This window comes from Suricata suricatta, chromosome 14, assembly GCF_006229205.1.
Source record: "Suricata suricatta isolate VVHF042 chromosome 14, meerkat_22Aug2017_6uvM2_HiC, whole genome shotgun sequence".
Lineage (NCBI taxonomy): Eukaryota > Metazoa > Chordata > Mammalia > Carnivora > Herpestidae > Suricata > Suricata suricatta.
The window spans coordinates 83774044-83797838 of NC_043713.1; the positions used below are offsets into that span (position 1 = coordinate 83774044).

The following is a 23795-nucleotide window of genomic DNA, read 5'->3' on the forward strand; positions in this document are numbered from 1 at the left end:
CGGGGCCCAGACAAGCACTAGCAGATGATGCATGACCATGGCAGGCCGGGGTCCTCCAGCTCGCCCTGTAGGGTGACATCTGCCGCCAGAAGAGCCTGTGCTGTGGGGCGCTGTCCTGGGCATTGTGGGATGTTGAGCACCGTCCCCGGAGCCTACCCACCGGATGCCAGTGGTAGTTGTGACAACCAAAACACCAAAAATGTCTCCAGACGTTGCCAAATGCTCTGGGGGGCGTGGAGGCCTACACTGTCTAATGCAGTGCCGTGGAGCTGTTTCCAGGGTATTCTAAGAAAAGGAAGGTACAGAATGGCACATATGTTAAAAAAAAAAAAGGGAACAAATATATTTTGTTACATAACTGCATGTATATTTATAAACCCTTTCATCAAAGACACCCAAGAAACTGGCAACACTGGTTGGTCTTGGGGAAAGGGCGACCACAGGTGGCCGGGGGGGAGGGGGGTCCTCAATACACCTGCTTTTATAGGCTGAGAATAAACCAGTGGGCAGGCAGTTTTAAGAACCACTGTGCGAAAGCAACATTATCTTGTCTGATCATTGTTTTCAGCAATCTGGAAACAGTTTCCGTGGACTCTGTAAAGCAACCTGATGGTTTCTTAGCAAACCAGGGTAGACCATGTAGCAAGTGGACCGTCAGATGTACCTGAGCGCTGTTAGCACATGCTGCCTCTCCCAATCTGTCAGCACCCAGCCTGTGCCCTGGGTCCTCTGTGGGGAGACGGAAAGACAGTGCTTTTTGGGCAAAACCCCAACTCAGCAGGTGCAGGCTTCTAGCTCTCCATCTGTCACCACAGCCCCATGAGTCAGCCAGACATGGAGTCCCCAAGCCACCCCTTCACCCACCGCCCTCACCCTGGCACCGGCAAGTCTATCCCCCACCCCCATCCTGCACCCCCCCAGGCTCCCCGACCCCATTCTACATCTGCTCTGGGACACTTGTCTTCTTTATAGGAGACTAAGTGTTTGATAGATTGAAGGCTAAAAGGAAAAAAGTGGAGGCGGGGGATACAAATGAGAAATGAGGAAGGTTGCTATGTCTCCTCCTTAGCAACTTTGTTTGGTTAGTACTGCATAACTCACAGCCGATGCCAAGGCACTCGCTACATGCTCTGGGCAGGATCAGTAACAAGGTGCAAAAGAGCCACCAGCTCTCGCAGAGTTGTCTCCAGTTTCCGGGTGGGAGAGCTGTTGTCCTTAGTTTCTGTTGCTTTGCGTCTGAGGCCAGCCCGTCCGATGACTTTGGGGGCCCCGCTTGTCTAATGGATGCATCCTATACACGATGCCATCCCCGCTGGCCATTCCGTGAATGAGCTCATGAAAATCCACCACCTGCCTGCCGCCCACTGAAGTATGACAAACATGTGCACAAAACCTCTACACACAGAATTTCATACAAAGCAAATCAAACAGCGAGTTTAGTGGCACGTGATGTATTTGGCTTAAAGAAGCTGTGTTACTGAAGTTAATGCAAAAGTCTGGCCTCTGCTCATGGTTATTATTAAATATATATCCTAAGGAATCAGTCATCTATTATAAACGGTGATAGCCCTGGGTATAAATAAACATTTCTTTAGAGTTTGGCATCAGTTTTTCAGTGTGCTTCCTCAAAGGAGACAGTTTGTCTGAGGGACCAGTCTTGAGGGTGCCTCTGACCCGAGCGGTGTGCCGGGCAGTGGCCCCCGCGGCTGCCAGGTTCCGCTGCCGGCGGTGGACAGTTCGGGTCCAAGGGCAGAGGTGGGCTGTGGTCACAGGTGCTGCAGCGCTTCCTGTCCTTGCTCCGTGTAACCGTCGTCACGGTGGGAGTTGACCCACTGGCCAAAGGACTCCTGGATGTGCACGGCTCTCTGCGAGTTGGCCAGACGCTTCTTATCTCGGGAGAAGAAGCTAAACCTTTTGGAAGGGAAAGAAAGAAAAATGAGAGCCCGTTTTGCTGTGCACGTTAGCGTTTTTTGCAATGGTGGGACACAGAGCAGCAGATGTGGAAGGAAGCAAACCAATCCAAGGTGTGAAAGGAAAGGTGGGGGTGCGGGTCAGAGTTATCTGAGAAAGCAGCAGGGGATTCTGCACGTCATTGTCACCCTACCTTGGAGGTGACACTGTGTGAACGGGGCATGCACGTACGTGATGTGTGATGTATCTCGTCTCTTGCTTAAACACTGCTGAAGGTCTCTTCTCATTATCAGTGGACATAAAAAACCGACTAGAAACCTATGTCTGGAATTTCTTTACGCTAACGAGGCAGAGAGAGTAATGATTGAAAGCCACCCAGAATTTAAGACGATTCCAACATAAAGAGACAAATGTTTTTCCTTTAGGTAGTTACGTGAAGGGAATCAGGAAACTACCATTGCGCCATATCAGAGCCCAGCTCCTGGATATTACTGCTAGGGAGGAGTCAGAAATAGTTATTTTAGAAAAATGAGCAAGAGTGCACAAGGTTCTGTGATTAAACACTGAATACTGTCTGCGGCTGAGATCGGGGGAACCATCGGTTTACAGTGCTGGAAACTGATTTAAGGGCAGAAGTCTTTAGATGCTGGCACAGTGACCTGCTGCCTGACCGTGGCTGATGCAGACCAACGGGTCTTTTCAAAACAGCCGTGACTGCTAATCACCGATCAAAGTGAACCGCCTGATGCCTAAGAGATGAAGGTAGAAATTACAGGCAAAAAGCTTATAAACACGCCCATTAATTTTTTAAAATTTTATTTTAAGTGGGCTCCACACCCAACATGGGGCCCATTCTCACGACCCAGAGATTCAGAGCCGCTCCACCAACGGAGCCAGCCAGGCGCCCCGGAACTGGCCCTTTTAAAACAAAGTGTGCCTTAGCTCCACCTCCACAGAGACCAGGACCTTCACCAGTAAACTTGACGTGGCCGCCTCGAATTTCTCCGAAAAACCTTTCCTGAGCTGCCCCCGTCCTTCATACTCCTACTTTCTAATGAGATTCATTCTTTTCTCACCAAGTTCTGCCACTCTTGACTTGTGGATTCTGAACTTGTAAGAGAGAGAATAGCTACGTTACGTTTCCCGGGGGCAGCCAGAGGGATGCACCGCTGAGAAGCAGGCTTCAGATCGACTATTTTTAGTCCCCTCTGTCTGTTCATCTGTTAGCTTTATCTCTCCCCCTCGTAAGCGCTGTGGCCCATGCAGTTCAGTTTTAATCACATCTGGGTGAAAATGATTTTACTATTCTGTGGTTCCTGGACCCTATGATCACCTCCCACCGGGAATAAAGTGGTCTTTCTTGGTAAAGCTGGGGCACGCCAAGCGTATCTGCACAAATTCTCCCTACCAGCTAGAATCTCTTTTCTCGACAACAGACATGTGTCCTGACAAATGAAAGCACAGGTTTCACACGGGGTTATTTGCGAGCTCTTTCCATAGTGTGCTCAGGGCAATTAGCTGGCCAAAAATACAGCAGCCACACATCACTGCCACATGTCACCTCTACCTGACTCAAGCAGGAAAGCCACATGCCACTTCCTGTCCGAGGGGACACAGAGCGACACAAAGCGTTGGTCCCCTCCTCTGCTCTTCCTTTATTAAACAGGATCAAATGGCTTTCTGATGATGGCAAAACGAAGCGGGTTGAGAAAGCTAGGGTGTGAAGGTCGAAGACAGCGTTAGTGTCACTCGGGGGCCGGGCAGGGGCGGTCACAGTGAGCGTTGATTACTGACCCGTCACTTAAAGGACCTTCTTTACTGGATCACGGACAAGGTGGTTTTTAGAACGGAAACAAGAAAAGACAGAAAGAATTATCGGTGACAGAGCCGAGAATTCCGCGGCCTCACTCGTGCAGACCGAGACTCACGAGTGCAGGTTTGAAATCACACTCGGCACCCGCTTCACATGGGAACACGCAGGTGGTGGCCATGCAGCTAAAGTGGCCAAGGGAGACGGGCCAGCCTCGGCAGAGCCGCAGCGCGCATGCCGAAGGCACAGCTCAAAACGCAGCCGGAAACACACAGTGTGCCTACAAGGGAGACAAGTCGTCGGGCAGGCTGCAGTGAGGGGTCATCTATTATCAGTCCGGCTGCTACCATGGGCATGACGGCTGTAAAGATCCTGGTTAGGAAAGTACAGACAGACACAGAGAAGGTAAAAACAGAGGAGGCATGAAAAATAAACACATTCCACGCACAGACCGGCTGAAGGGTTTGCTTCTAGTAGGTGTTATGGATGGAACTCTGTCCCCCCACAAAACTCCTGGGGAAGTCCTAACTCCCAGGACCTCAGAAAGCAACCTTATTTGGAGGAGGTAACAAGATAAAGTTACACTAGGGAAGAGTGGATTTAAAAAAAATTTTTTTTTAATGTTTGTTTTTGAGAGACAGAGCACCAGCAGAAGAGGGGCAGAGAGAGGGAGACACAGAATCTGAAGCAGGTTCCAGGCTCTGAGCTGTCAGCCCGGAGCCCGATGCGGGGCTCGAATCCACGAACCTTGAGATCGTGACCTGAGCCGAAGTCAGACGCTCAACCGACTGAGCTGCCCAGGCGCCCCGAGAAGAGTGGATCTGTATTAAAGGGGGAGATCTGGACGCACACACACGGGGGGGGGGGACTGTTCGGTGAAGACGAAGGCCACGGTGCAAAGCCCTGAAGCGAGGAGGGGCACAGAACACTCTCTCGGCCCTGGCCACAGCTGGACGGGCCCTGGCCTCCCGGAGCGGGAGACGGAGCAGTTCTGCTGGCGGAGGCTCCCCGTTTGGCGGCACCTCGCTACAGCAGCCCGAGCCAGCCACGGCAGCACGGAGCGGAGACGGGCCGGGCCTCGGGGCTGAAACGCAGGCCCGGGTTTGGGAAAGGAGTCAAAACGGGCTGTGGGTGAGTGGGGACACCCCTGGGGCTCCCAGCACATCTCCCCCAACTACCACGCACCCCAGGCTCCGTGCCCCAAAGGAGGCAGCCGGGGCGGGGGGCGGCATCCGGGAGAGAAGACGAGGTGGCCGCGGAGGGGCAGAGAACCCGCGTGGGCCTCCCCCCGCCGAGTCCCAGTTGGCAGCGAGTACTCGTCCGTCCCCGTCTTGGCAAGAAAAACGAAGAAACTCCACTCAGGTCACCAGAGCTTATTCTGAACAATTCTGCCTTTTTTTTTTAGATGCTGGGTGGGTCGAAGGTCGAGAGTGGCGGTCTCGAGCGAGGTTTGGGACCCTCGGCGCTGGGGCTGACCTCTGACGCGCGTCCTACAGTAGCTGGGAGTCGGCATCCTGGCAGAACCGCAAGGATGTTCACTCACGGTGATGAGAAAAGCAGATACCCTGTGTCCTCCGAATGCGCCCAGTCCCCAGAGGTCAGGCCGGTGGCCCTGCTGGCTTTCCAGGCGCTCGACCTCTGCCAGGACCCCTCTCGGCATAGCAGGGAGCCCCCAGAGACACAGTCATTGTGCAGGGCGGCCCCAGGGGCGGGGTGAGGTGTTTGCCCACCTGGAAATGCTGGCCTTTGTTTGGGGCCCAGGGGTCAGACTGGGGCACAGGGGCCTGGGGACACCTGAAAGGTTCCAGCCAAGCAACTGTATGGTTCACGGAATGGACAGCCCCCTTCCTGCCCAGGCGCCTCCCTGCATTAACCACTTCCTCTGCGGGACAGCCGCTTCCTGGGGAAAGGCTGGCTTAGGCGCCTGGGGGCTCAGTCCGGTAAGCGCCCGACTTCTGCTCAGGTCAGGAGCTCACGGTCTGTGGGTTCGAGCCCCGCGTCTGTGCTGACAGCTCAGAGCCTGGAGCTGGCTTCCGATTCTGCGTCTCCCCCTCTCTCTGCCCCTCCCCTGTTAGTGCTCCGTCTCTCAAAAATAAATAAGCGTTAAAAAAGAGAGAGACTGGCTTTTTTCAGTCAAAGTTTATGTCCTGGGTATGGTGTGGCTGGTTTTACCCGCTCTCTCCCCGCCGATTATTTCTGGAAGATGCAAACCAAATGCAGCTCTGACAGTGGCATTTCAGGAGTGCGATGGGCGGCTGGGAGGCGGCTATTTCTGGGCTGAAGCGAGGAGGGCGGTGGGTAGGAGGACAAGGACAGAATGCGCCCTTGTCACCGGCGTCTGATACTCGGGTGGCCGCCTCCTCTGAGGCCAGCCCTCCCGGTGCATGAGGCCTGCTCCCCGGCTCCCTCGCCCCCCCTGCGCCCCTCGGGCATGGCTGTAGGACTGTGACTGAGAGACAGAGGCCACACAAAGGGGGCGCTGGTGCCTGGCGGCCGCTGGGCACAAAGCTGGACCACCCAGCGCTCCCTCGTGACCTTTCCAGGCAGTGCCAACCCGCACCCTCCGGCCGGCAGCTGCTCAGGCACAAGCTGTTCTTGGGCCGTCTTCTGGGCACAGTTTTCACCGGTGGCAGGAGTTTCTGGTTGGTTCCCTTGGCCGGTGCAGCCCAGAAACGTCGATGCTGACGTCTCTGGCTTGTGGTGCACTTGAGACACAAGGGAACTGGGCACTCGGCCCACAGCTGGTGACTCAGGAATGGGGCAGGGAGATGGCGGGGCGGGAGGTACACAGAAGGCATGGCTCAAACCCCAACTCTGACCCTTCCCAACGCTATGGTCTAAATTTGGGGCACAGGGGCGGGAAAGGGAGAGACGGAATTAATCCCAAGCAGGCTCCAACTCCGTGCAGAGCCCAACACAGGGCTCGATCCCATGACCTTGGGGTCATGACCTGAGCCAAAATCAAGAGTCAGACACTCAACCAACTGAGCCCCCTCCCCGGCCTGGTGCCCCGGTCCCTGGTATGATCTAAACGAAGTCCGTGGGCTCCTATGGGCCCGACAGTCGTCTGATAAGTGGGGCTAAGTCTCCCGGCTCTGACAAGGGGAAGACAGCCCAGCGAAGCTGGTGCACGGTGGTGAGGCCCCTCCAGACCTCCATGTAGCTCCTGCTCCCTCGTCGGTGGATGGAGAAGACCGGTCAAGGGCACGAGGCTGAGCTAGAAAGCAGCCAGCACCTGTACTAACGAGGCCGTGTGACTCATACTCCACAAAAGCAAGGACAAAGGGACAAGTGGACCCCGATGGGCGCCAGTGGTGTGAGGGACGGGAAGGGAGGCAGGCATGAACCACCAGCCCCTGCCCCTGCCCCGGCCCCAGGAAAGACTCATCCCGGCCCCTGGCTCTGGGCTCACGGCTGCACTGACGCAGCTCCCAGTCAGCAACTGAGGTGGACAAAGGCGACCAGTGTCCTGGCGGGGCTGGTCAAAAGCCTTTTGTGCCTGTCTGCTCTGCCAGTCATCCCCTAGAACGCCGGGGTGGCCACGGGACTGGCCACCTGCACCCGGGCGACAGGGGCATTCTGACTTCTCTCTCCCTTTCTGTGTGCTTCTCGCTCTCTGGCTCCCCAGTCCCAGCGGCTTCTCCCCGCCTCCGGGCTCAGCGCCCCAGGTCTTGCCGAGCAGACAGAGGCCACACTGGAGGGGGGACGGGCCCACAGTCCTCTGTGGGACAATCTGGAAAGAGGGATTAGACACCACAGCCTCTCCGGGTGCAGGCAGAGGGGCAGTGGGGATGAAGACTGGCTGACTAGCGCTGAGAACTTTCTCTGCATCTTACCCAGATTGGGATTTGCAAAGGGCAACTCTTACTTGTCCGCTCGCGCGTAAAGGGGCGCTGGAGCAGAAACCTATCACAGCGAGGACAGCCCAGCTTTGGGAGGAGGCGTGGAGCGGCATACATCTGGGCTACGGCACTAGACTAGGAGCTGTACGTGCAATAGACGTGAAGATGTGAAAAAGGTCTGGTTTTTTTTAAATTAAAAAAAATTTTTTTAGTTTATTTATTTTGAGAGAGAGACAGAGAGAGTGAGTTGGGGAGGGACAGAGAGAGAGGGAGAGAATCCCAAGCAGGCTCTGCTCGAACTCATGAACGGTGAGATCACGACCTGAGCGGAAACTGAGAGTCAGACGTTTAACTGACTGAGCCACCCGGGGGCCCCTAAGAAGGTTTGATTCTTAAAGAGCTGGCAGTGCCCCGCTGAAGGAAGCACAGGGCTGGGGCCTTGGTCCTGCGCCTCCTCAGCCCCAGGGCAGTCATGTGGGCTCATGAGCTTGGTCTCAGCTTCCCCAGGTTTTAACCCCAAGTTGTAGCTGTCAAAGCACAAGATGGATGATGCCTGTTGTTACACACGTGTGTGGGGCTAGCAGGTGGCTCGGGGTTTAAGAGAAGTCAATCCCACATCTTAGCACTGGATGAGAAACCCTAACCAAGGGTAGGGCACTGGGTAGACCACAGACTTGACACTGAAGGGCTCCCTCACCTCCAGAGGGTGGCCAGCCTTTTCCAAGAGCAGCCACGAGGCTGCACGTGTCCTAGCTTCCGCTTCCCGTCCACCAACGCAGAGCGTTCAGGCGCGTCGCAAGGTGAGGGCTAGCCAAGAGTCTCCTAGTGTAACTACCTATTAGAGGTTGAGGTCCCTCGAGTGACACCCCAGGGCCCCTCCCCACACAGTCTCAGTGGCTCTTCCAGCCCGTGCCACCTGCTTTCACAAAGTTTCTGCACACGCGCCCTGTAAACAGTTTGATAGTTTGAAACGTGGGCCCTGGGGCCAGGCGGCCTAAGTTTGAACCCTGGCTCTGCGTCTTAATAACCAAATGTCTGTAGGCAGCTGCCTTAGTTTCTTTAACTGTAAAACGGGAATGACAGTGTCTTTACCTCCCAGGGGTACAGTGGGGACTCAGTGAGATCAGCGAGCTGCAGGAAAAGTACCTGGCGCATAGTAGGCCCTTAGCAGACATTAGCCAACCAGACCAGAAGTTTTAACCCTTTACCTAAAGGGCTGCAGACCTCAATGAACCTGAAACTGCCTGAGTAGTTTTCTCCCGCCCCCAGGGAAGGGGTCTCCAGACTCAGAATTTCAAAGGAGTCTTTTGATGTAAAGAACCGCTCAGGTAGTTTCAAGTCTGGTCAAGGGGCAAGGCCGAGTTCTTTTTTTCTTCTGCGCTTCCCACAGCACACACGGCCTGACTCTCTGCATGTATAACGTAGCAATAAATACTTAATAGAGAGATGTGGGGGGGCGTGGTGGGAGCCAGCTCGGAAATGCACCGACGGGGGGGGGGGGGCACCAGGGCCCATCCCTCCAGATGCACGCGTCTCTCCCACGGTCCTATTTGCCACCCAGAGACAGGCCCCGCTAACACAAGCCCTGAGCCTCAGCCCCGCCCCCTTCCCACCCTCTCAGCCTCACCCCAACCTCTCTGCCGGGGGAACTCCAGGAGGAACTCAGCACTCAGGTACAGAGATGAAAAGTGGAGGGCCAGGCCCGTCGTGCCCCGGGGTTGGGCCCGTCTCAGCGGGAGGTGGTTAGTGGCAAGCCCGGCCCTGGAGCAGGCGCCCAGAAGTGAGAGGCTGTGAGAGCCACCGGGTCGGCCGTGAGCGAGCAGCCCCACACTCGAGAAGCACGTCACTTACAGTCGCTTGATCCCAGACTCCGGCTGGGGGGACATTCTCGGGTGGGCGACCGGTGGAGGCTGGGGTATTCGATTTTCCTCTTCTATTTCTTCACTGGAAGGGAGTTGAGAGGCGTAAGATAAGAGAGTCAAAACTTCTGTAGGAGCTAGAATATTCTAGAAGAGTACCACCTGGGAGGGCTTACTGGGAATAGGGGGGTCTAGGAAGATGGCAGTAGTGGCCTGAGCCCCAACATTCTCTTTGCCCGGGGGGCTGCCTCTGAGCAGTGGGCGTGGCCAGTTACGAGGGGAGGCGGTAGACATGGTGCCGGTGGTCTCTCTGGCCCCGTTGGTCAAATGTGAAGAATTTCAGGAAAGGAGCCCACCTCTCAAAAAGGCAATCTTCAGTTTCCTCTGAAAAATCTTACCACACGGAACCTGTCCTTGCCAAGGGCTGTCTCCATACCTTTGTGTTGGTTTCTTCCGTCTGGAATGTGGCACCCACCCCCCAACATCTCCCATGCCTGAAAAGTGCCTTATCCTGTAGGGAGGGGCCCAGTTCAAATGCCACCTCTTCCATGAAGCCCTCCTGGTTTCTGCCCCATCCCTGAGGAGTGATCGCTCCCTTTGGACAGCCAGTGTGCAGAGCATCAGTAAAACTCTCTCATGTGCTGGGCTTACAGTGGGTTTCCAATAAGAATATGTGGCACTGTATTTTCTGTGCCTCTCATTTTCCCTCCTGGGGCCGGGATCGCATCGGGTGCCTCTGTCCCTCCTTCTGGCTTTCCATTCAAGAAGGATTTGTTGCACACCTACTCTGCGCTAAGCTCTATCCTAAGTCTTGGGAACTTTGCCATGAATAAGACAAACATGGTTTCTGGTCTCATATTGTTACGGTCTGGAATATGTCAGAAACATACAATGAACTAAGCCCATTAACGAACAGGATTTAAATAAGATGGTGAAGGACCGTGAACCAAGTAAAGTGACAGGGTACTGTCTGAATGGGTGGTACTGTGGAAGGAAGGCCTCTCCGTGGAGGTGACCTCTGACCGGACTCCTGGGTGACCAGGAGTCGACCATGGGAAGAGCCAAAGAGAATGTTTTCCCAGTTTCAGGGCCAGCATGTGAAAAGGTCCTGAGGTAGAAACAAATGTGGTAGGTTTTGAGAAACCGACAGAGGAGGAGTGTGTATAAAGCCATAAAGCCGGAGCAGTATGTACAACTGAGAAACTAGATTTTCAATTTTTTTTAAATTTAACTCATTTAAATAGCCGCCCAGCTGGTGGCTACCGTAGGAGGCAGTGCAGCTCTAATATATGCAGGGAGTTCACTGGCGAGGACCGAGTGAACACACACGTAGGCTGCATGCCTGTCCGTCTCCTATCTGCAGTGCTAAACTCCAAAAAGCTCTAAAAACGAAAATTCACTTCTTGGTCATTCGCTTGGTGGCAACACCATGAGGCTGATTACAGTGATTCTTCATCCCGTGTCGCATGAATATTCACGTCCTGCCACAGAAGTATTAACGTGCGTGATTCTGGGGGGCTGCCCCAGGGCTGCGGGTGGCCCGCACTACGTGCCCCTTTCTAAGGGCTGGGAAGTGCTCAATTACAAAACGCACCCGGGCCCGAGAGTTTCACAAAGGGATCGTGAACTTGTGCCTAAGTGCTTCCAGACAGGGGGTCCCCAGGATGGAGCCGGACGCGATCCTGTCTCCCCCAAACTGCGCACAACCCCAGCACGGGGCCGGCCTGGGAGCTCACCTCTTGTAGTAGGCGAGCTCCTCCTGCAACAGGAACACCTTGGACTTGAGCTCGTTCCTCTCATGCAGCACGTCCCGCAGCTCCTGCAGCGTGAAGCGGGGGCGGTTGGGGTCCTTGAGATCCATGGCCATCTTCTCCGCCTCGGAGAGGCACTCCTCGCCGCCCGGCTCCGTCTGGAGGAGGCAGAGATGCTGCTAATGAATTCCTGGCGCCGCCCCCACCGCACCCACCCCACAGCCTGCCCTCCCGGGGCCTCGCAGCTTGGCGGGGGCGCTATTTTAAGAACCCGCAGGCGGCCTCTGCTCACGTTCTGAGCATCGCCCTGGAGATGAAAGCCTGCGGCCACCTGTTCTTTGTGTGCCTTCCCCACAGCCAGCCCTGCAGCCCTGCGCCTCCCCACCTGCCTCAGGGTTTTATCACAAACACCGTTAGAAGGTGTCCAAGGGGAAGAAATGGCACGCCCCAAACGCTGCCGCCCCCATAAATCTGCTTTCTTTTCCCCACCTTCTCTCATTTTCTTACTAAGACCACTGCTAATAAGACCATTGCTGGTTTGGCCAAAGTTCTTAAAATCAGAGCTTGTGCCCCATTTTCTCTTCCCTTTTCATTTAACAGTAGGTCATACACGTTTTCCCATTGGTTACTGGACTTCCGGTCAAGCCCCATCCTCCCCAGAGGCTGAGGGGTCAGTGGGAGCCCAGGGGGAGGCGCAGGTAACATCACAGCAGGTGTGCTCGCCTGAGGCGTCACTCAGACTGACCGAGCGTGCCGTGTCACCTGCTCCCGTCCAGACCCTAACCCCGGCTCCCTCACCTTCTCACGGCAAGAGGGTTTCTAAAACAAAATAACTATGGTATTATACACTTATAAATGGTAAAACTGACCATTTAAAAACACATAATTCAGTGGCAGTTAGGTGCAAACGCCACCTGTCTAGTTCTACAACATTTTCATCACCCCAAAGGAAACTCCATACCCACTGGCGGTCAGTCCCCAGCCCCCTCCCCCAGACCCTGGCGGCCACCATCTGCTTTCTCTCTCCATGGATTTCCTTTTCTGGACATTTCGAATAAATGGAATCAAACAGTATGTTTCCTTTTGTGTCCGGCTTCTTTCAGTGAGCACCGTGTTTCCAAGGTTCATCCAGGCTGTTGCAAGTCAGTGCTTCATTCCTTTTTTTTTTAATGTTTTTATTTATTTTTGAGAGAGAGAAAGAGCAGGTGCACGTGCACGCACACAAGCGAGGGAGGAGCAGAGAGAGAGGGAGACACAGAATCTGAAGCAGGTTCCGGGCTCTGAGCTGTCAGCACAGAGCCCGACGCAGGATCATGACCTGAGCTGAAGTCGGATGCCTAACTGACTGAGCCCCCAGGTGCCCCTGCTTCATTCCTTTTTCTGGCTGAATACTATCCCGTGTCTGGATATGCCGCATTTTGTTTCTCCTGTTATCCTCCGACGGGCATTTCGACTGGTTCTCCCTTTAGGCTACTGTGAACAGGGCTGCCAGCAGCATCGGCGAACCAGGAATGGTCTGGACCGGAGGTCAAGTCCTCCGGTGCAGGGAGGAGCTGCCGGGTCCCGCGGTCTCTCTGGGTTTAACTGTTTCCGACGGCAGCTGCCCCACTTTATGTGGGGGCTTCCACGTTCTGCACATCCTCGCCAACACGGGTGCTTTTTCCATTGTTTTGACAGCAAGGAGGAGTTGGCTGCCCCCTCTGCGGGCGTTCTGACGCCCTGAACCGCCAGCCCCCACCGTCGCCAGAAGCAGCGGACCAACGCTCGGGACAACAGGGGAGCTTTGGAGCAGGGGAGGTGGGACTGAAACAGAGACACCCCCACCCCCAAAACCCCACAGCAGCACAGCGACAAATGCACGCCGACCCGGATGGTGACGGAAGGCCAGGATGTTGAAGGAATCCAGGAGGCAGGGCCGACCGAGATGCCTGCGTCCTGGGACAGTCAGCACAGGCTGTCCTGGGAAAGGACACTTGAAAGGAGACACCACTCAGCAGGGCAGATCAGGTGACAGCAGAGTCACCCCTGGGGGGGGGGGGAGCGGGTCTGACCATGAGTTAGCACCGGGCAGGGGAGGTGCCTGGCTGCGGCAGAAAATGGAAAGCTGACATACGCCATCCCGAGCCATCCGGGCAATGGAGTGGAGCCTTCCCACCCAGGAATTAGGGAGGATTTAGCTTCCCGAGAAGGGGCTCTCGGTACCTGCTGATGCCACACTTTCAGGTGGGCTGTGTCCTCAGGGGACGTCTTCAGCGTCTACCTCCTACAGGGCCACATGGTTGGACAGTATCTTCTCTACCTGAGACCATGCATAGCAAGTGCCTCGTATACAGTAGGCACTCACTAATGCCAATTCCCTTTTCCTCCCCTGCCCAGGTTACCCACGGAGCATCCTTGGATGTCTCTAATAAATGTTCAATAAATAATTGGTGATCTGGGTACATAATGGATGTCTTAATAAACATTCAACATTTATTGAGCACCCCCTGTGTGCCTGCGGGGCACTGAGCTAGTGGGATGAATCAGCTGGTGGGGGAGGGAAGACACACACACAGAGAAACTTACAAGGTCATATAATAAGAGGCGCAAGGACATCGGTCTCTAACTGGGAAGGATCACAGAAGACATTGTTGCAGATGGAGTCTCTGCATGGGGTCTTGACAAGTGGGTAGGAGTTTACCAGGAAGTCTGGGCCCACCCCAGACCCCACACATTGTATTTGGCCTTCACTGTGTTCTAAAACTCTTTGGAATTAGTTCCCAACAGTTTTTTCTTAATTAAAAAAATTTTTTTAAATGTTTATTTTTAAGAAAGACAGAGAGTGGGAGCGGGAGGGGCAGAGAGAGAGGGAGACACAGAATCTGAAGCAGGCTCCAGGCTCTGAGCTGTCAGCACAGAGCCTGACGTGGGGCTCGAACCCATGAACCACGAGATCATGACCTGAACCCAAGTCAGCTGCTCAACCGACTGAGCCACCCGGGCCCCCTCCCAGCTGTTTTCTATCGGGAGATTTCACACAGGAGTTTGGGTCTTGCGCTCCCTTCTGCATAAAGTACTGGAAGACTGGGTCACATCAGTTCCGCGCGGCAACACGGGGCTGGCGCTACATAGCAGCTAGTGCCTTCTACGTGTTCTTTCCGTGTCTGCCCCCCCACCCCTGTTCCCCCTGTGCCTGGACCCCGCAGGCACTGGCACCCCTGCCCCGCACCCAAATTTTAGGCTCGCACACTCTCTCCGGCCTCTCCCTTCCCAGCTAACTCAGGCCCTGCCATTCACGGGGCAAGGCCGCAGCTCGCTGTGCCTCCGAGAGGGGCCATCTGGGAGGCAAGCCTACCTTCTCAAGGGTTCCCGAACCTCACTTCCCTCCGGCCCTTCATGTCCCCGAGTAGCCCTGATAATCGGTACTGTGTCAGCGCCCCCTCCCCGCCCCGCCCCGGAGACGGAGCGCCGGGAACACGTGCTCTCCGGACGGGCTCCTGCACCCCCGTGGGTGGTGAGCACCCAAGAGACGGAAGGGCTTCCTCAGACCTGAGTTCTTGTTCTCTGGAGAAGGGATGGCCCTTTAATCAGGGGAGCGACCTCCTGCCCCGGAGTCTGGGGGATTCCCAGGCAGGTTTGCAAAAAAGCCTGGATCTCTGGGCCGTGGCCTGGGAGCACAGTGCGGGGAGCACAGGCGGAGGCCCCTCCAGTGCGGCTGCAGCGCACGGGCGCCCAGGCCCGGCCCGGCCAGAGAGGCCCCGCCAGGGCTCTTCCCAACGTGCAGATCGGCCCTGGGTCTTCTAAGCTTACTCCACGAGGGACCACAGAGGCGGCCGGGTTATCGAGGATTGTCCTCGCGTCCCCGGAGGCACTCTGGGCACAGCTAGAGGGAGATGCCCTGGGGCGCCGGCTGCTCCCCAGGGAGGCCTGGAGGCCAGCGGACAAGCAGCGGGGCCAGGCTGGCCTAAGGGAGGCCGTCCTCCACCTGTGCCCTGCATCCTGGGGCCTGGCCCCCTGGGTCCTCTCCCCAGACCTGGGCACATCCAGGCCACTGTGCTCCCTCAGCCCCTGGCCCAGCCGCGGGGGGGCGACTGTGCCCTGGTCACCCTCGGAACTCCAGGCCCACCTGGAATACATGCAGCCGGCAAATCCGGCTTCACACGCGGCCATCGGGCCGTCTGCGCTTCAGTAAACAAACGTTTCCTAAGATGTCAGAGTTTGTGAGGCAGAGACATCAAGTAGGTAACTATTAGCTTCACAATCTTACTGATTTTAGATGAAATCCTTTAGATAGGGAGCCCACCAAATCATTTTCTAGAAGATTCTAGGTCTACCTGTGAAAGGTAGGAAAGCCTCCAGGGAACACATGAGGAACTGCACGAGCTAGAAAACATGCCGAGTGAAGGAGCCAGCCGGGACATGTTCCACACCCGACTCCATGTTCTGGAAATGTCCGCAAACAGGCAGATCCGCGGAGACAGAAAAGAGATCCACTGAGGCCAGGGGCTGGGGGGCGGGTGGGGAGAGATGGGGAGTGGCTGCTAATGGGTATGGGTTTTCTTTGGGGAGTGATGGGAATGTTCTAGATTGGTGATTGGTTGTACAACTGTGAACATACTAAATACTGCTGAATTGCATACCTTAAGTAGGTGAATTGTATGTGAATATCTCAATAACTATGTTATAAAAATGTATAAAGAGGCTTATATACCGGAGGTCACAGTGAAAGACAGTGATGTACCTCAGAAAAGGTCACGTGAATTGAGGGAGGGAACTGGAGGAGCCAAGACATTGATGAGAACAAATTCCTCCCCACCTCTAGATCCCTCTCTAGCTCCCATCTCCTCTCAGCAATCCTGTGCCAGGACCAGCCCAACACCCCAGCTGCACCTGCTTGTTCTCCAGGCCGGCTCGCACTCTTCTTCCTGCCTGGGGTGGCCTGCCCCACATTCCTCCCTAGGCATCCCAGGCACCACACACCGTGCCCTGCTCTGATGCCACGGGCCTCTGTCCCTGCCACACTTACTAGCTGACCTACTGAACCAACTCAAGTTCATTTCCCTCACCTGTCAGATGAGAGACTGAGCCCCGAAGGGGTGGACGAGCCCCGGCCCCAGGGCAGCAGGTGGAAAGCCACAACCCACAGCCTCCCCGTTTGAAAGACAGGCATCTTGAACCCCACCCAGCTCTGAGGGAGGGAGTCAGACTCAGCCAGCGCGCCCCGAGTCTGGGAACAGACTCTGCAAAGCAGCTTGGCGGGTGAGTCGTAACTGCTACCTGATTTCCCTCCCCCATTTCTGTCCCACCCGCCCGGTGCCAGCAGGGGAAACTGAAATGGGCAGGCAGTCGGGCCAAGGGGGTGTGGCATGCCCCTGTCCTTGTTGCTAAATAGATCTGGAGCAGGACTCGGAGTCTCGTGGCTAGGGTGGTGTCCCGGGAACAAGCTCTGCCTTCCCGGGAGGGCCAGCGTGGGGCACAGGGCGCTGGAAGAGGGACGCCAGGGGAGGGGGGGGACTGCCCTCAGCTGCACCTGCTGGTTGTCTGGGCATCTGTCTCGCCCCCTCCATCCCACCGCCATGGATTTGGCACAGAGCTCGCCTTTCTTGCCTGGATTTCTGCAAAGGGCTCCCAACAGCCATGTCTGCCTTCAGCTCCTTCCCTTCCCAAGTGCCCTCCGCAAACCCCCAGCTCATCCCACTCCTCCCCTGCTGGACCCTGCGGGGGCTCCACAGTCCCCACTGCTCAGTCTTGCGGGTGGCATTCTGGGCTCTGACTCCCTGGTGCTGTAGACAGCAGCCGTCTTGGTCCTGCAGCTGCTTCCATACCTGTCCCGGCTGGGTCCTTGCTGCCGTCCCCTGGAGAAACTCCCCCTGCCCACTTCCGGTGCATGCGGCATGGATGGGCACCGCACGGCGCAGCCTCCTGACTCGGGAACGGACACCCCATGCACATTCCAGACCTCAGGCCACAACGATCGGTTCAGCGATGGGCCGAGGAGTGGGTTCCCTGGGACCCGCTGGGGATTTGGGGAAGAGGCGATTTCTTTTCACCGGGGCGGCTCTGCCGGTAGAGTACCAGGGGCCGCTCTATGGCAAGAGCCAGATGAGAATGACGCCAACACAGAGGAAAGCAAAGCTGCGAGATCCGATAGCCTCCTTGGGGCCCCTGGAACCAGCTATGCCTGAAGCCCTCTTTAACTCAAACCTAGCTACACAACCAAAAATTCCTCTTTTTTGGTTTTTTATTCCTTAAGCCATTCTAACAACTGTGTTAGCATTCTGTCTTCCCCCCGCTGCCTGTAAGCCAGGAACCTAGCATAGTGTCTGCAAACATGAAACAGTCAGTAAATATTTGCTGGAAGAAAGAGCAAGCCCCCAGCCCTTCCTGAGCCGCCCACTGTGTTCTTCTGGGGCAGCACATCCACCCTCCACAACTACGTGTCAGGTCAGAATCTTAGCACTGTCAACACTGACACGGGCTGAAGGGACACCTGTTCCTTGAAACTGCACCTCCCCGCACCCCCCCCCCCATCAGGATCAACTGCCCTATCTCTGTGTTCCTGGAACCGGCCCGGGGCACTTAGAGGGGCAGACCCCTCTGGTGCCATGTCGCAGCCCAGGGCCAACCCGGATTTTAGGTGCAGCTGTGGTGCGGTTCCGCCCCACCCCCACCCCCAGGCACAGGTCACATATCTTTCATTTCTGCCCTGAGATCACTCCTAAGTTCTGCCCCGGAACGTCAGGGAGATAACAGTCCCCCCTCCCCGCCCCGGGGCCACACTGGGCTAACTGGGAGCGGGTGCGTGTGGATAAACGTTCCAAGCCTTTCTCCTCCAAAAGACACTTCTGGAAGATTCTCAGAGGCCCCGGCAGGGCTCAGCTCCCACTGCAATAGCACCTTTGAATTCACTTTTCCTTCTTCCCCGTCTCATGCCCCTGATCTCTGGGATCACCTTGCAAGTAAACCTTCTGCCCATTTTCGTCAAGGGAACCCAGAAGACACTCTCCCACCACCGAGATAATCCCCTCCCGCCTCAAGTGGCTGCGGGCGCCCAAGCCTCTCTCCTGTGCTGGGCTGGCAGCTCTTTGAACCTCCATAGCACTTAGCACCGCGCTGCCAGGTAGAAGATGGATGCAGGACGGCCCGTGCCCCCCTCCCGGGCCTCACTCCCACCCTCCTCCTCCCGGTCACACTGCATCCCAGGGCCCCACCCCCCTTCTGCTCCCTGACTGCAATGCAAACTTCTCCTGCCACAGGGCCTTTGTGCGTGCCGCTCCCCTGCCTGGACTCACGGCTTCACTTGTTTACTCTCTCAGTCTTTTGATACTCTCTTTTTTTAAAATGCGTATTTATTTATCTTGAGTGAGAAAGAGAGAATGATTGGGGGAGGGGTAGAGAGAGAGGGAGAAACAGAATCCCAAGCAGGCTCTGAGCTGTCAGCACAGATGCCAACTGGGGGTTCGATCTCACAAACCATGAGATTATGACCTGAGCCCAACTCAAGAGTCGGATGCTTCACCGACTGAGCCCCCCAGGCGTCCCTTGATCACTTCCTTAGAAAAAGCCTTTTTGACCCTCCAGACGGTCATGGTAATCACAACAGCCGCTAACGCTGTGACGGAACTAACTCATAATGATCTGGGGCTAAGGACTGTTATTCCCATTTTAGACGGCAGGAAACTGAGGCACAGAAAGTCTAAATGATTTATCCAAGGTGCGGGAGGTAGTAACAGGCTACATATGAACCGAGGCTCCAGAGTCCATGTAGTTACACCGTATAGCTCCTCCCTCCGGCTCCTCCCACTTCCCTGAAGTGTTCGGGGATAAACAAGGCACCGCCTCGAGCCTGCCCACCTCAAGCCCGCTCTCGCACCCCGACCTTCCCACGCGGCTTCAGTGGCGGCTTCCCACTTACCTCGGGCGCCTCCTCTCCGTTCTGGCTGAGTTCGCCCTGCAGCCTCTCCCGCAGCTTCCCGAGCTCGGCCCGCAGGCTGCCCATCTCCTGCTCCTTGGTTTGCAGATCTGCCTCTAGTTCTACCTTCTGTTCGATCAGGGCCTTCCCCTGGGCCTCCACCACTGTGACGCGGTGCCGGAGGTCATGGTTGATCTTCATCAGCCGGGTCTGCTGTTGCTGCAGCTAGAGAAAGAGGGAGGCCGTTTATGGGGCTGCCAGATGCAGTAGCTCATGTTGTGCACTGCACAAGGGCAAATTGTCTACAAGCGTGCCATTCCTACCAGAGACATATTGATTTGTTTGAAGTTTGCTCATATTCTTAGAACTGTTGATGCCAGAAATGGGCAATTTGGATATTTACTGTGATAATTTCATGACAGTTGGAAGATAAGTGTTCTGTCAGTATATTATGATGATTTCCCAAAAGATGAAAGTCACATGACTTGAGAACGGGCTGTCTTTTTCTGGTTCAGGTGGGGACGCTGCGTGGTTTCTAGAGCAGCCTGGACCACGCTGGCCTGCTCACAGAGGCCACGGAAAAGGCGGCCTGACAGAAGCTCCAGGGTCAGAACAAAGCATGGAGGCAGCAGGTCACTGGGCGGAGAGTGCCGGGTCCCCTCCCGGTGCCAGGCACACTGGGCTGAGGGACCGCCCCGCGGCTGCCGCTTCTGGACCCGCACCCCACAGAGCCCACGGAGGGAGGCGGGCGGGGGCCCGAAGGGGAGCGCCCGCGGGAGGGGGGGCGCGGGGCGGGGCACTCACAGCCTCCACGTCCTCATTCTTCAGGCCGAGCTCCCGGTCCTTGGCGCGAATCTCGTCTCGCTGCTTGTCCACCACCTCCTTCAGCTTCTTCATCACCTGCCGCTCGCGCTCTGACATGCCTGCGGAGGGGGGAGGCGGGCAGCGGGCGAGCCCCCTCCTCCCCTGCCCCGGGCCCCTCCAAGCTCACCCCCACCTCTGGGCACCAGCTGCTGCGCTTCCCAGCCTGCGGTTCCCTCCCTTCCAGCCTTCCCCACGCTGGTTCCCCTCGTTTTTCAGGCCTCAGCTCAACTGTCACCTCCTCACAGAGGCCCTTCCTTCCTCCCCCCCGGAGAGTGGCCCCGACCCTGTCTCTTACCTTCATGCCCCCCCCCCCTTTTTTCTTTACCATCTTCTAGGTCTTTTCATCTAACAAAAGATGATTCAGAACATAAGGCTCGGAGCACAAGCACCTGCTCTCCCATTTATGATCTGAGTGGCTTCGGGCTGGCCTCAGTTTCCACATCTACAAAATGGGAACAGTACCTACCACACAGGCTGCTGTGAGGATTGACTCAGTTAATACACAGGAAGCATGGGAGACAGACCCAAGGGGTGGCGTCTGTTACTTTATTGTCTGTTCCTTCCGCCCCCAGTCCCCAAAGGACACTGCTGGCCCCAGGAGCCAAGGCCTTGCCTGACCTGCTCACTGTGCATTCCTTCGGCCAGCACGGCACAGCACTTGGCACACAGCAGGTGCTCGCTAAGTGATCTGGTGCGTTAACAAACTGTGGGGACAGGTAGCCGCTGTAATAACACATGAGCGACAAATCTGACAGCTTAAGACATCAGATGTTTATTTTCTCTTAGTTCTAGAAGCCAGAAGTTTAAAATCAGTCCAAAGTCAAGGTGTCGCCAGAGCCTCGCTATGGACGCTCTGGGGGAGAATGAGTGCCTTCCCCCTGCTAGCTTCCAGTGTGGCTCCCCGTGCTCCCTGGCTTGTGGCCACCCACTCTGGTCCCTGCCTCCGTGGTCACGGGGCCTCCACCTCTTCTATCCGTGTCAGCCTCCCTCTGCCCGGTCTTCTGAGGACACTGATCGCACCCAAAAAGCGGGGAAACCTCCTCCTTTCAAGATCTTAAACAAAACATCTCTAAGGATTTTCTTTTAAGTTTATTTCTTTTTGGGAGAGAAAGAGACAGTGGAGCAGGAGCAGAGAGAGAAGGAGACAGAGGATCTGACTCAGGTCCTGCATCGAGAGCAGAGAGCCTGATGTGGGGCTCAAACCCACGAACTGTGAGATGATGACCTGAGCCCAAGGCAGCCGCTTAACCCACTGAGCACCAGGCGCCCCACAGCGCTAAAGACTGTACCATACCGGGTGACACCCACAGAGTCTGGCCGTCAGCACCTGATATTCTGGGGGCCCATTGTGACAGCTGACCCTCGCCTCCCCTCCCCGGTGGCTCCGTGTGCCCCGGGTGCATGGGGCGCCGGAGACGAACAGCTGTGCGGGACTCCCTCCAACCTGCTCCCTGGGAGTCTTTCCCGCTGAGAACCCCCCTTCCCATACTCGACATCCCTGATGAGGCCGTCACCGCCGTGACTAGACGTGTGCGTCTAGAACGGCAGGCGATGTTGCCGTGGCCTGAACCCAGACAGGAGCTGGGCCCTGCTCCTGAAGAGCCTGGGACTACGTCACGGTCACAGCGTGGGCGCCCTGGAAGGCAGCCATCCTGCCTCAACCGTCCCTGTATTCTAGGGCTTTCCACGTGGTGGACACTCCAGGCTGCTGCAGTAGGGACCCTTCCCCCGCCGCCACTGGAAGTGGGTGTTATTATTACTGTTGTTTTTAACATCAGTTCCATCTTACAGATACGGAAAACTGAGGCCTAGAGACAGATGTGTTCAATGTCGCACCGCCAAGCACTGGAAGAACCAGGGCTAAACCCCGGTTTTCTGCCCCCAAGTCCCATGTCCCCTCCATGATGCCACGCTGCCTTCCTCGTGAGGGACAAGACTCGGAGGTTCTCTTAAGGTCACAACAAAGTGTCCCCATGGGGCAGACTCTCATCCATGCTTGCTCCGACGGGGCCACCTACTTGGGTACCCGCACATCTTTTAGCGTGTACACTCGTGCACACACGCACACGCACCGGGCGTTTCTCGCGCATCGCTGTGAACCTGACGCTGAGCCAGCAGTCACTAGGGTCGTGATGGTCAATAAACGGAATACAATTTTGCTCTCACTGACTTATGGACATCAGACAGAGCTGCTGTCATTACGCACCACGGTAAGTGCCACGGCAGATGCCCTGGGGACCGAGAGAATGTCAAGGGGACCCAAGGTAGACTTTGGAGGCAGAAAGCTGTCTTACGAGAGCCACGCACGCTGAGCCCTGCAGGAGGAAAGGCAGCCGGGTGATGAGGACAAGCGTTCCGGGCAAGCACCACAGGTGCAAAGGTCCTGGGGGATGAGACTGGACGTCTGGAGAGCTGAAGGGCGACGCTGGTGGCCCAAGCTCGGGGACCAGGGGCAGCAGGAGCTTGAGCTGGTCTAGGCCACGTGGGTTCTCAGAGGCCAGGAGGGAGGCTGGGTTTCCCTCTAAAGGGGCAACAGGAGCGTCAGGATGTCTATATGCAGGGTGTGCATGAAGCAGCAGAGTCCGGCCAAGGAGGGAGAAGCCGGAGGGGGAAGCCTGCAGGAGGCAGGTGTGCACCATGCAAGTGAGACAGGCCGGAGGGGGGACAATTAGAACAAAAACTGACTGTCGAGTGATTGGGAGGCTCCAGACAGGAACAGAAACATGAGCCTGACTGGTTCTCTCACAGCACAGAGCTTAGGGCTTTTGGAGCAACGTTAACCTCCCGGAGCCCCCATGTGCCCACCTGCACGTTTTCTGCATCCCTACGTCGCTAACAAGGCTGTGCACACCAAGTACAGGAGGAGATCACACAGCCCAGGAAACAGGAGCGCGTCCTCTGGGCGGGGCCGGGACCAAGACCTGCTGGGGCGTCCTAGGTGGTGAGGCGGAGACATGCCAGCCTGGGCGGCGTGGGGAGGCAGGGATGGCGAGATGAAACGGACTGAGGATGCCAAGTGCTGGAGAGAAGGCAGGGCTGCGGGAGTGTGCGTGCACGCGGCTCGGAGCGCTGCCTTGGGAAACTGGCGTTACCCACCGACGCTGACACGCCTACTCTACGCACCTGCAGCTGCATCCCGGGTCTAGCCCCAACACCCGACAGGTGGGCGTGCCCGGGCTCGCCGGTAGGGGGACGGCTGGACCACCTGCCGGACAACCCGAGGCCACGTGGCTGTTCGAAAGGCTCAGATGTGGGGCGCCTGGGTGACTCGGTGGGTTGAGCGTCCCACTCCTGATCTCAGTTTAGGTCATGATCTCGTGGTTCATGAGTTTGAGCCCCAAGCTGGGGTCCTCACTGGGCGGCATGGAGCCTGTCCCTCCTCTGCTCTCTCTCTCTCAAAATAAATAAACTTTTTAAAAAAGGTGACTCAGACATACTGGGGGGTGAAAGAGGAAAGTGGCAATCTGTATGGAAAAAGACACATACAAGAATGTTCTGGGGCGCCTGGGTGGCTCAGTCGCTTGAATGTCTGACTCTTGATTTCAGCTCAGGTCATGATCTCACGGTTTGTGAAATCAAGCCCCACGTTGGACTCTGCACTGACAGCAAGCAGCCTGCTTGGGATCCTCTCTCTTTCCCTCTCTTTGCCCCTCCCCCCTGAAAATAATTAACTAACATTTTTAAAAAATAGTGGAATAGGGGTGCGTAGATGGCTCAGTTGGTTAAGTATCTGACTTTGGCTCAGGCCATGATCTCACAGTTCATGGGTTCAAGCCCTGCTCAAATCTCTGCACTGTGAGTGTTTGGGATTCTCTCTCTCTCTCTCTCTCTCTCTCTCTCTCTCTGCCCTTCCCTACTTGCACTCTA

At 56.2% G+C, this 23795-nt stretch overlaps 1 protein-coding gene across 6 annotated transcripts in view; it reads right to left on the bottom strand.

Annotated features, from left to right (window-relative positions):
- Positions 1-1412: 1412 nt before the first annotated feature.
- Positions 1413-23795, bottom strand: part of RILPL1 (Rab interacting lysosomal protein like 1) — a 40182-nt gene continuing 17799 nt past the window's right edge. The window contains exons 3-8 of one of the 6 annotated variants that reach the window (XM_029921474.1): positions 19869-19987; positions 19068-19289; positions 11159-11325; positions 9415-9507; positions 3706-3729; positions 1413-1911 (exon numbers count right to left, since the gene is read on the bottom strand). In XM_029921474.1, coding sequence (XP_029777334.1) covers positions 1767-1911; positions 3706-3729; positions 9415-9507; positions 11159-11325; positions 19068-19289; positions 19869-19987 — 770 coding nt within the window. In that variant the 3' untranslated portion in view covers positions 1413-1766. Of the gene's footprint in view, positions 1912-3705; positions 3730-4005; positions 4094-7846; positions 7886-9414; positions 9508-11158; positions 11332-19067; positions 19290-19868; positions 19988-23795 lie in introns of those variants that run through there. The other 5 variants (XM_029921473.1, XM_029921477.1, XM_029921476.1 and 2 more) reach the window with 5 other exon arrangements.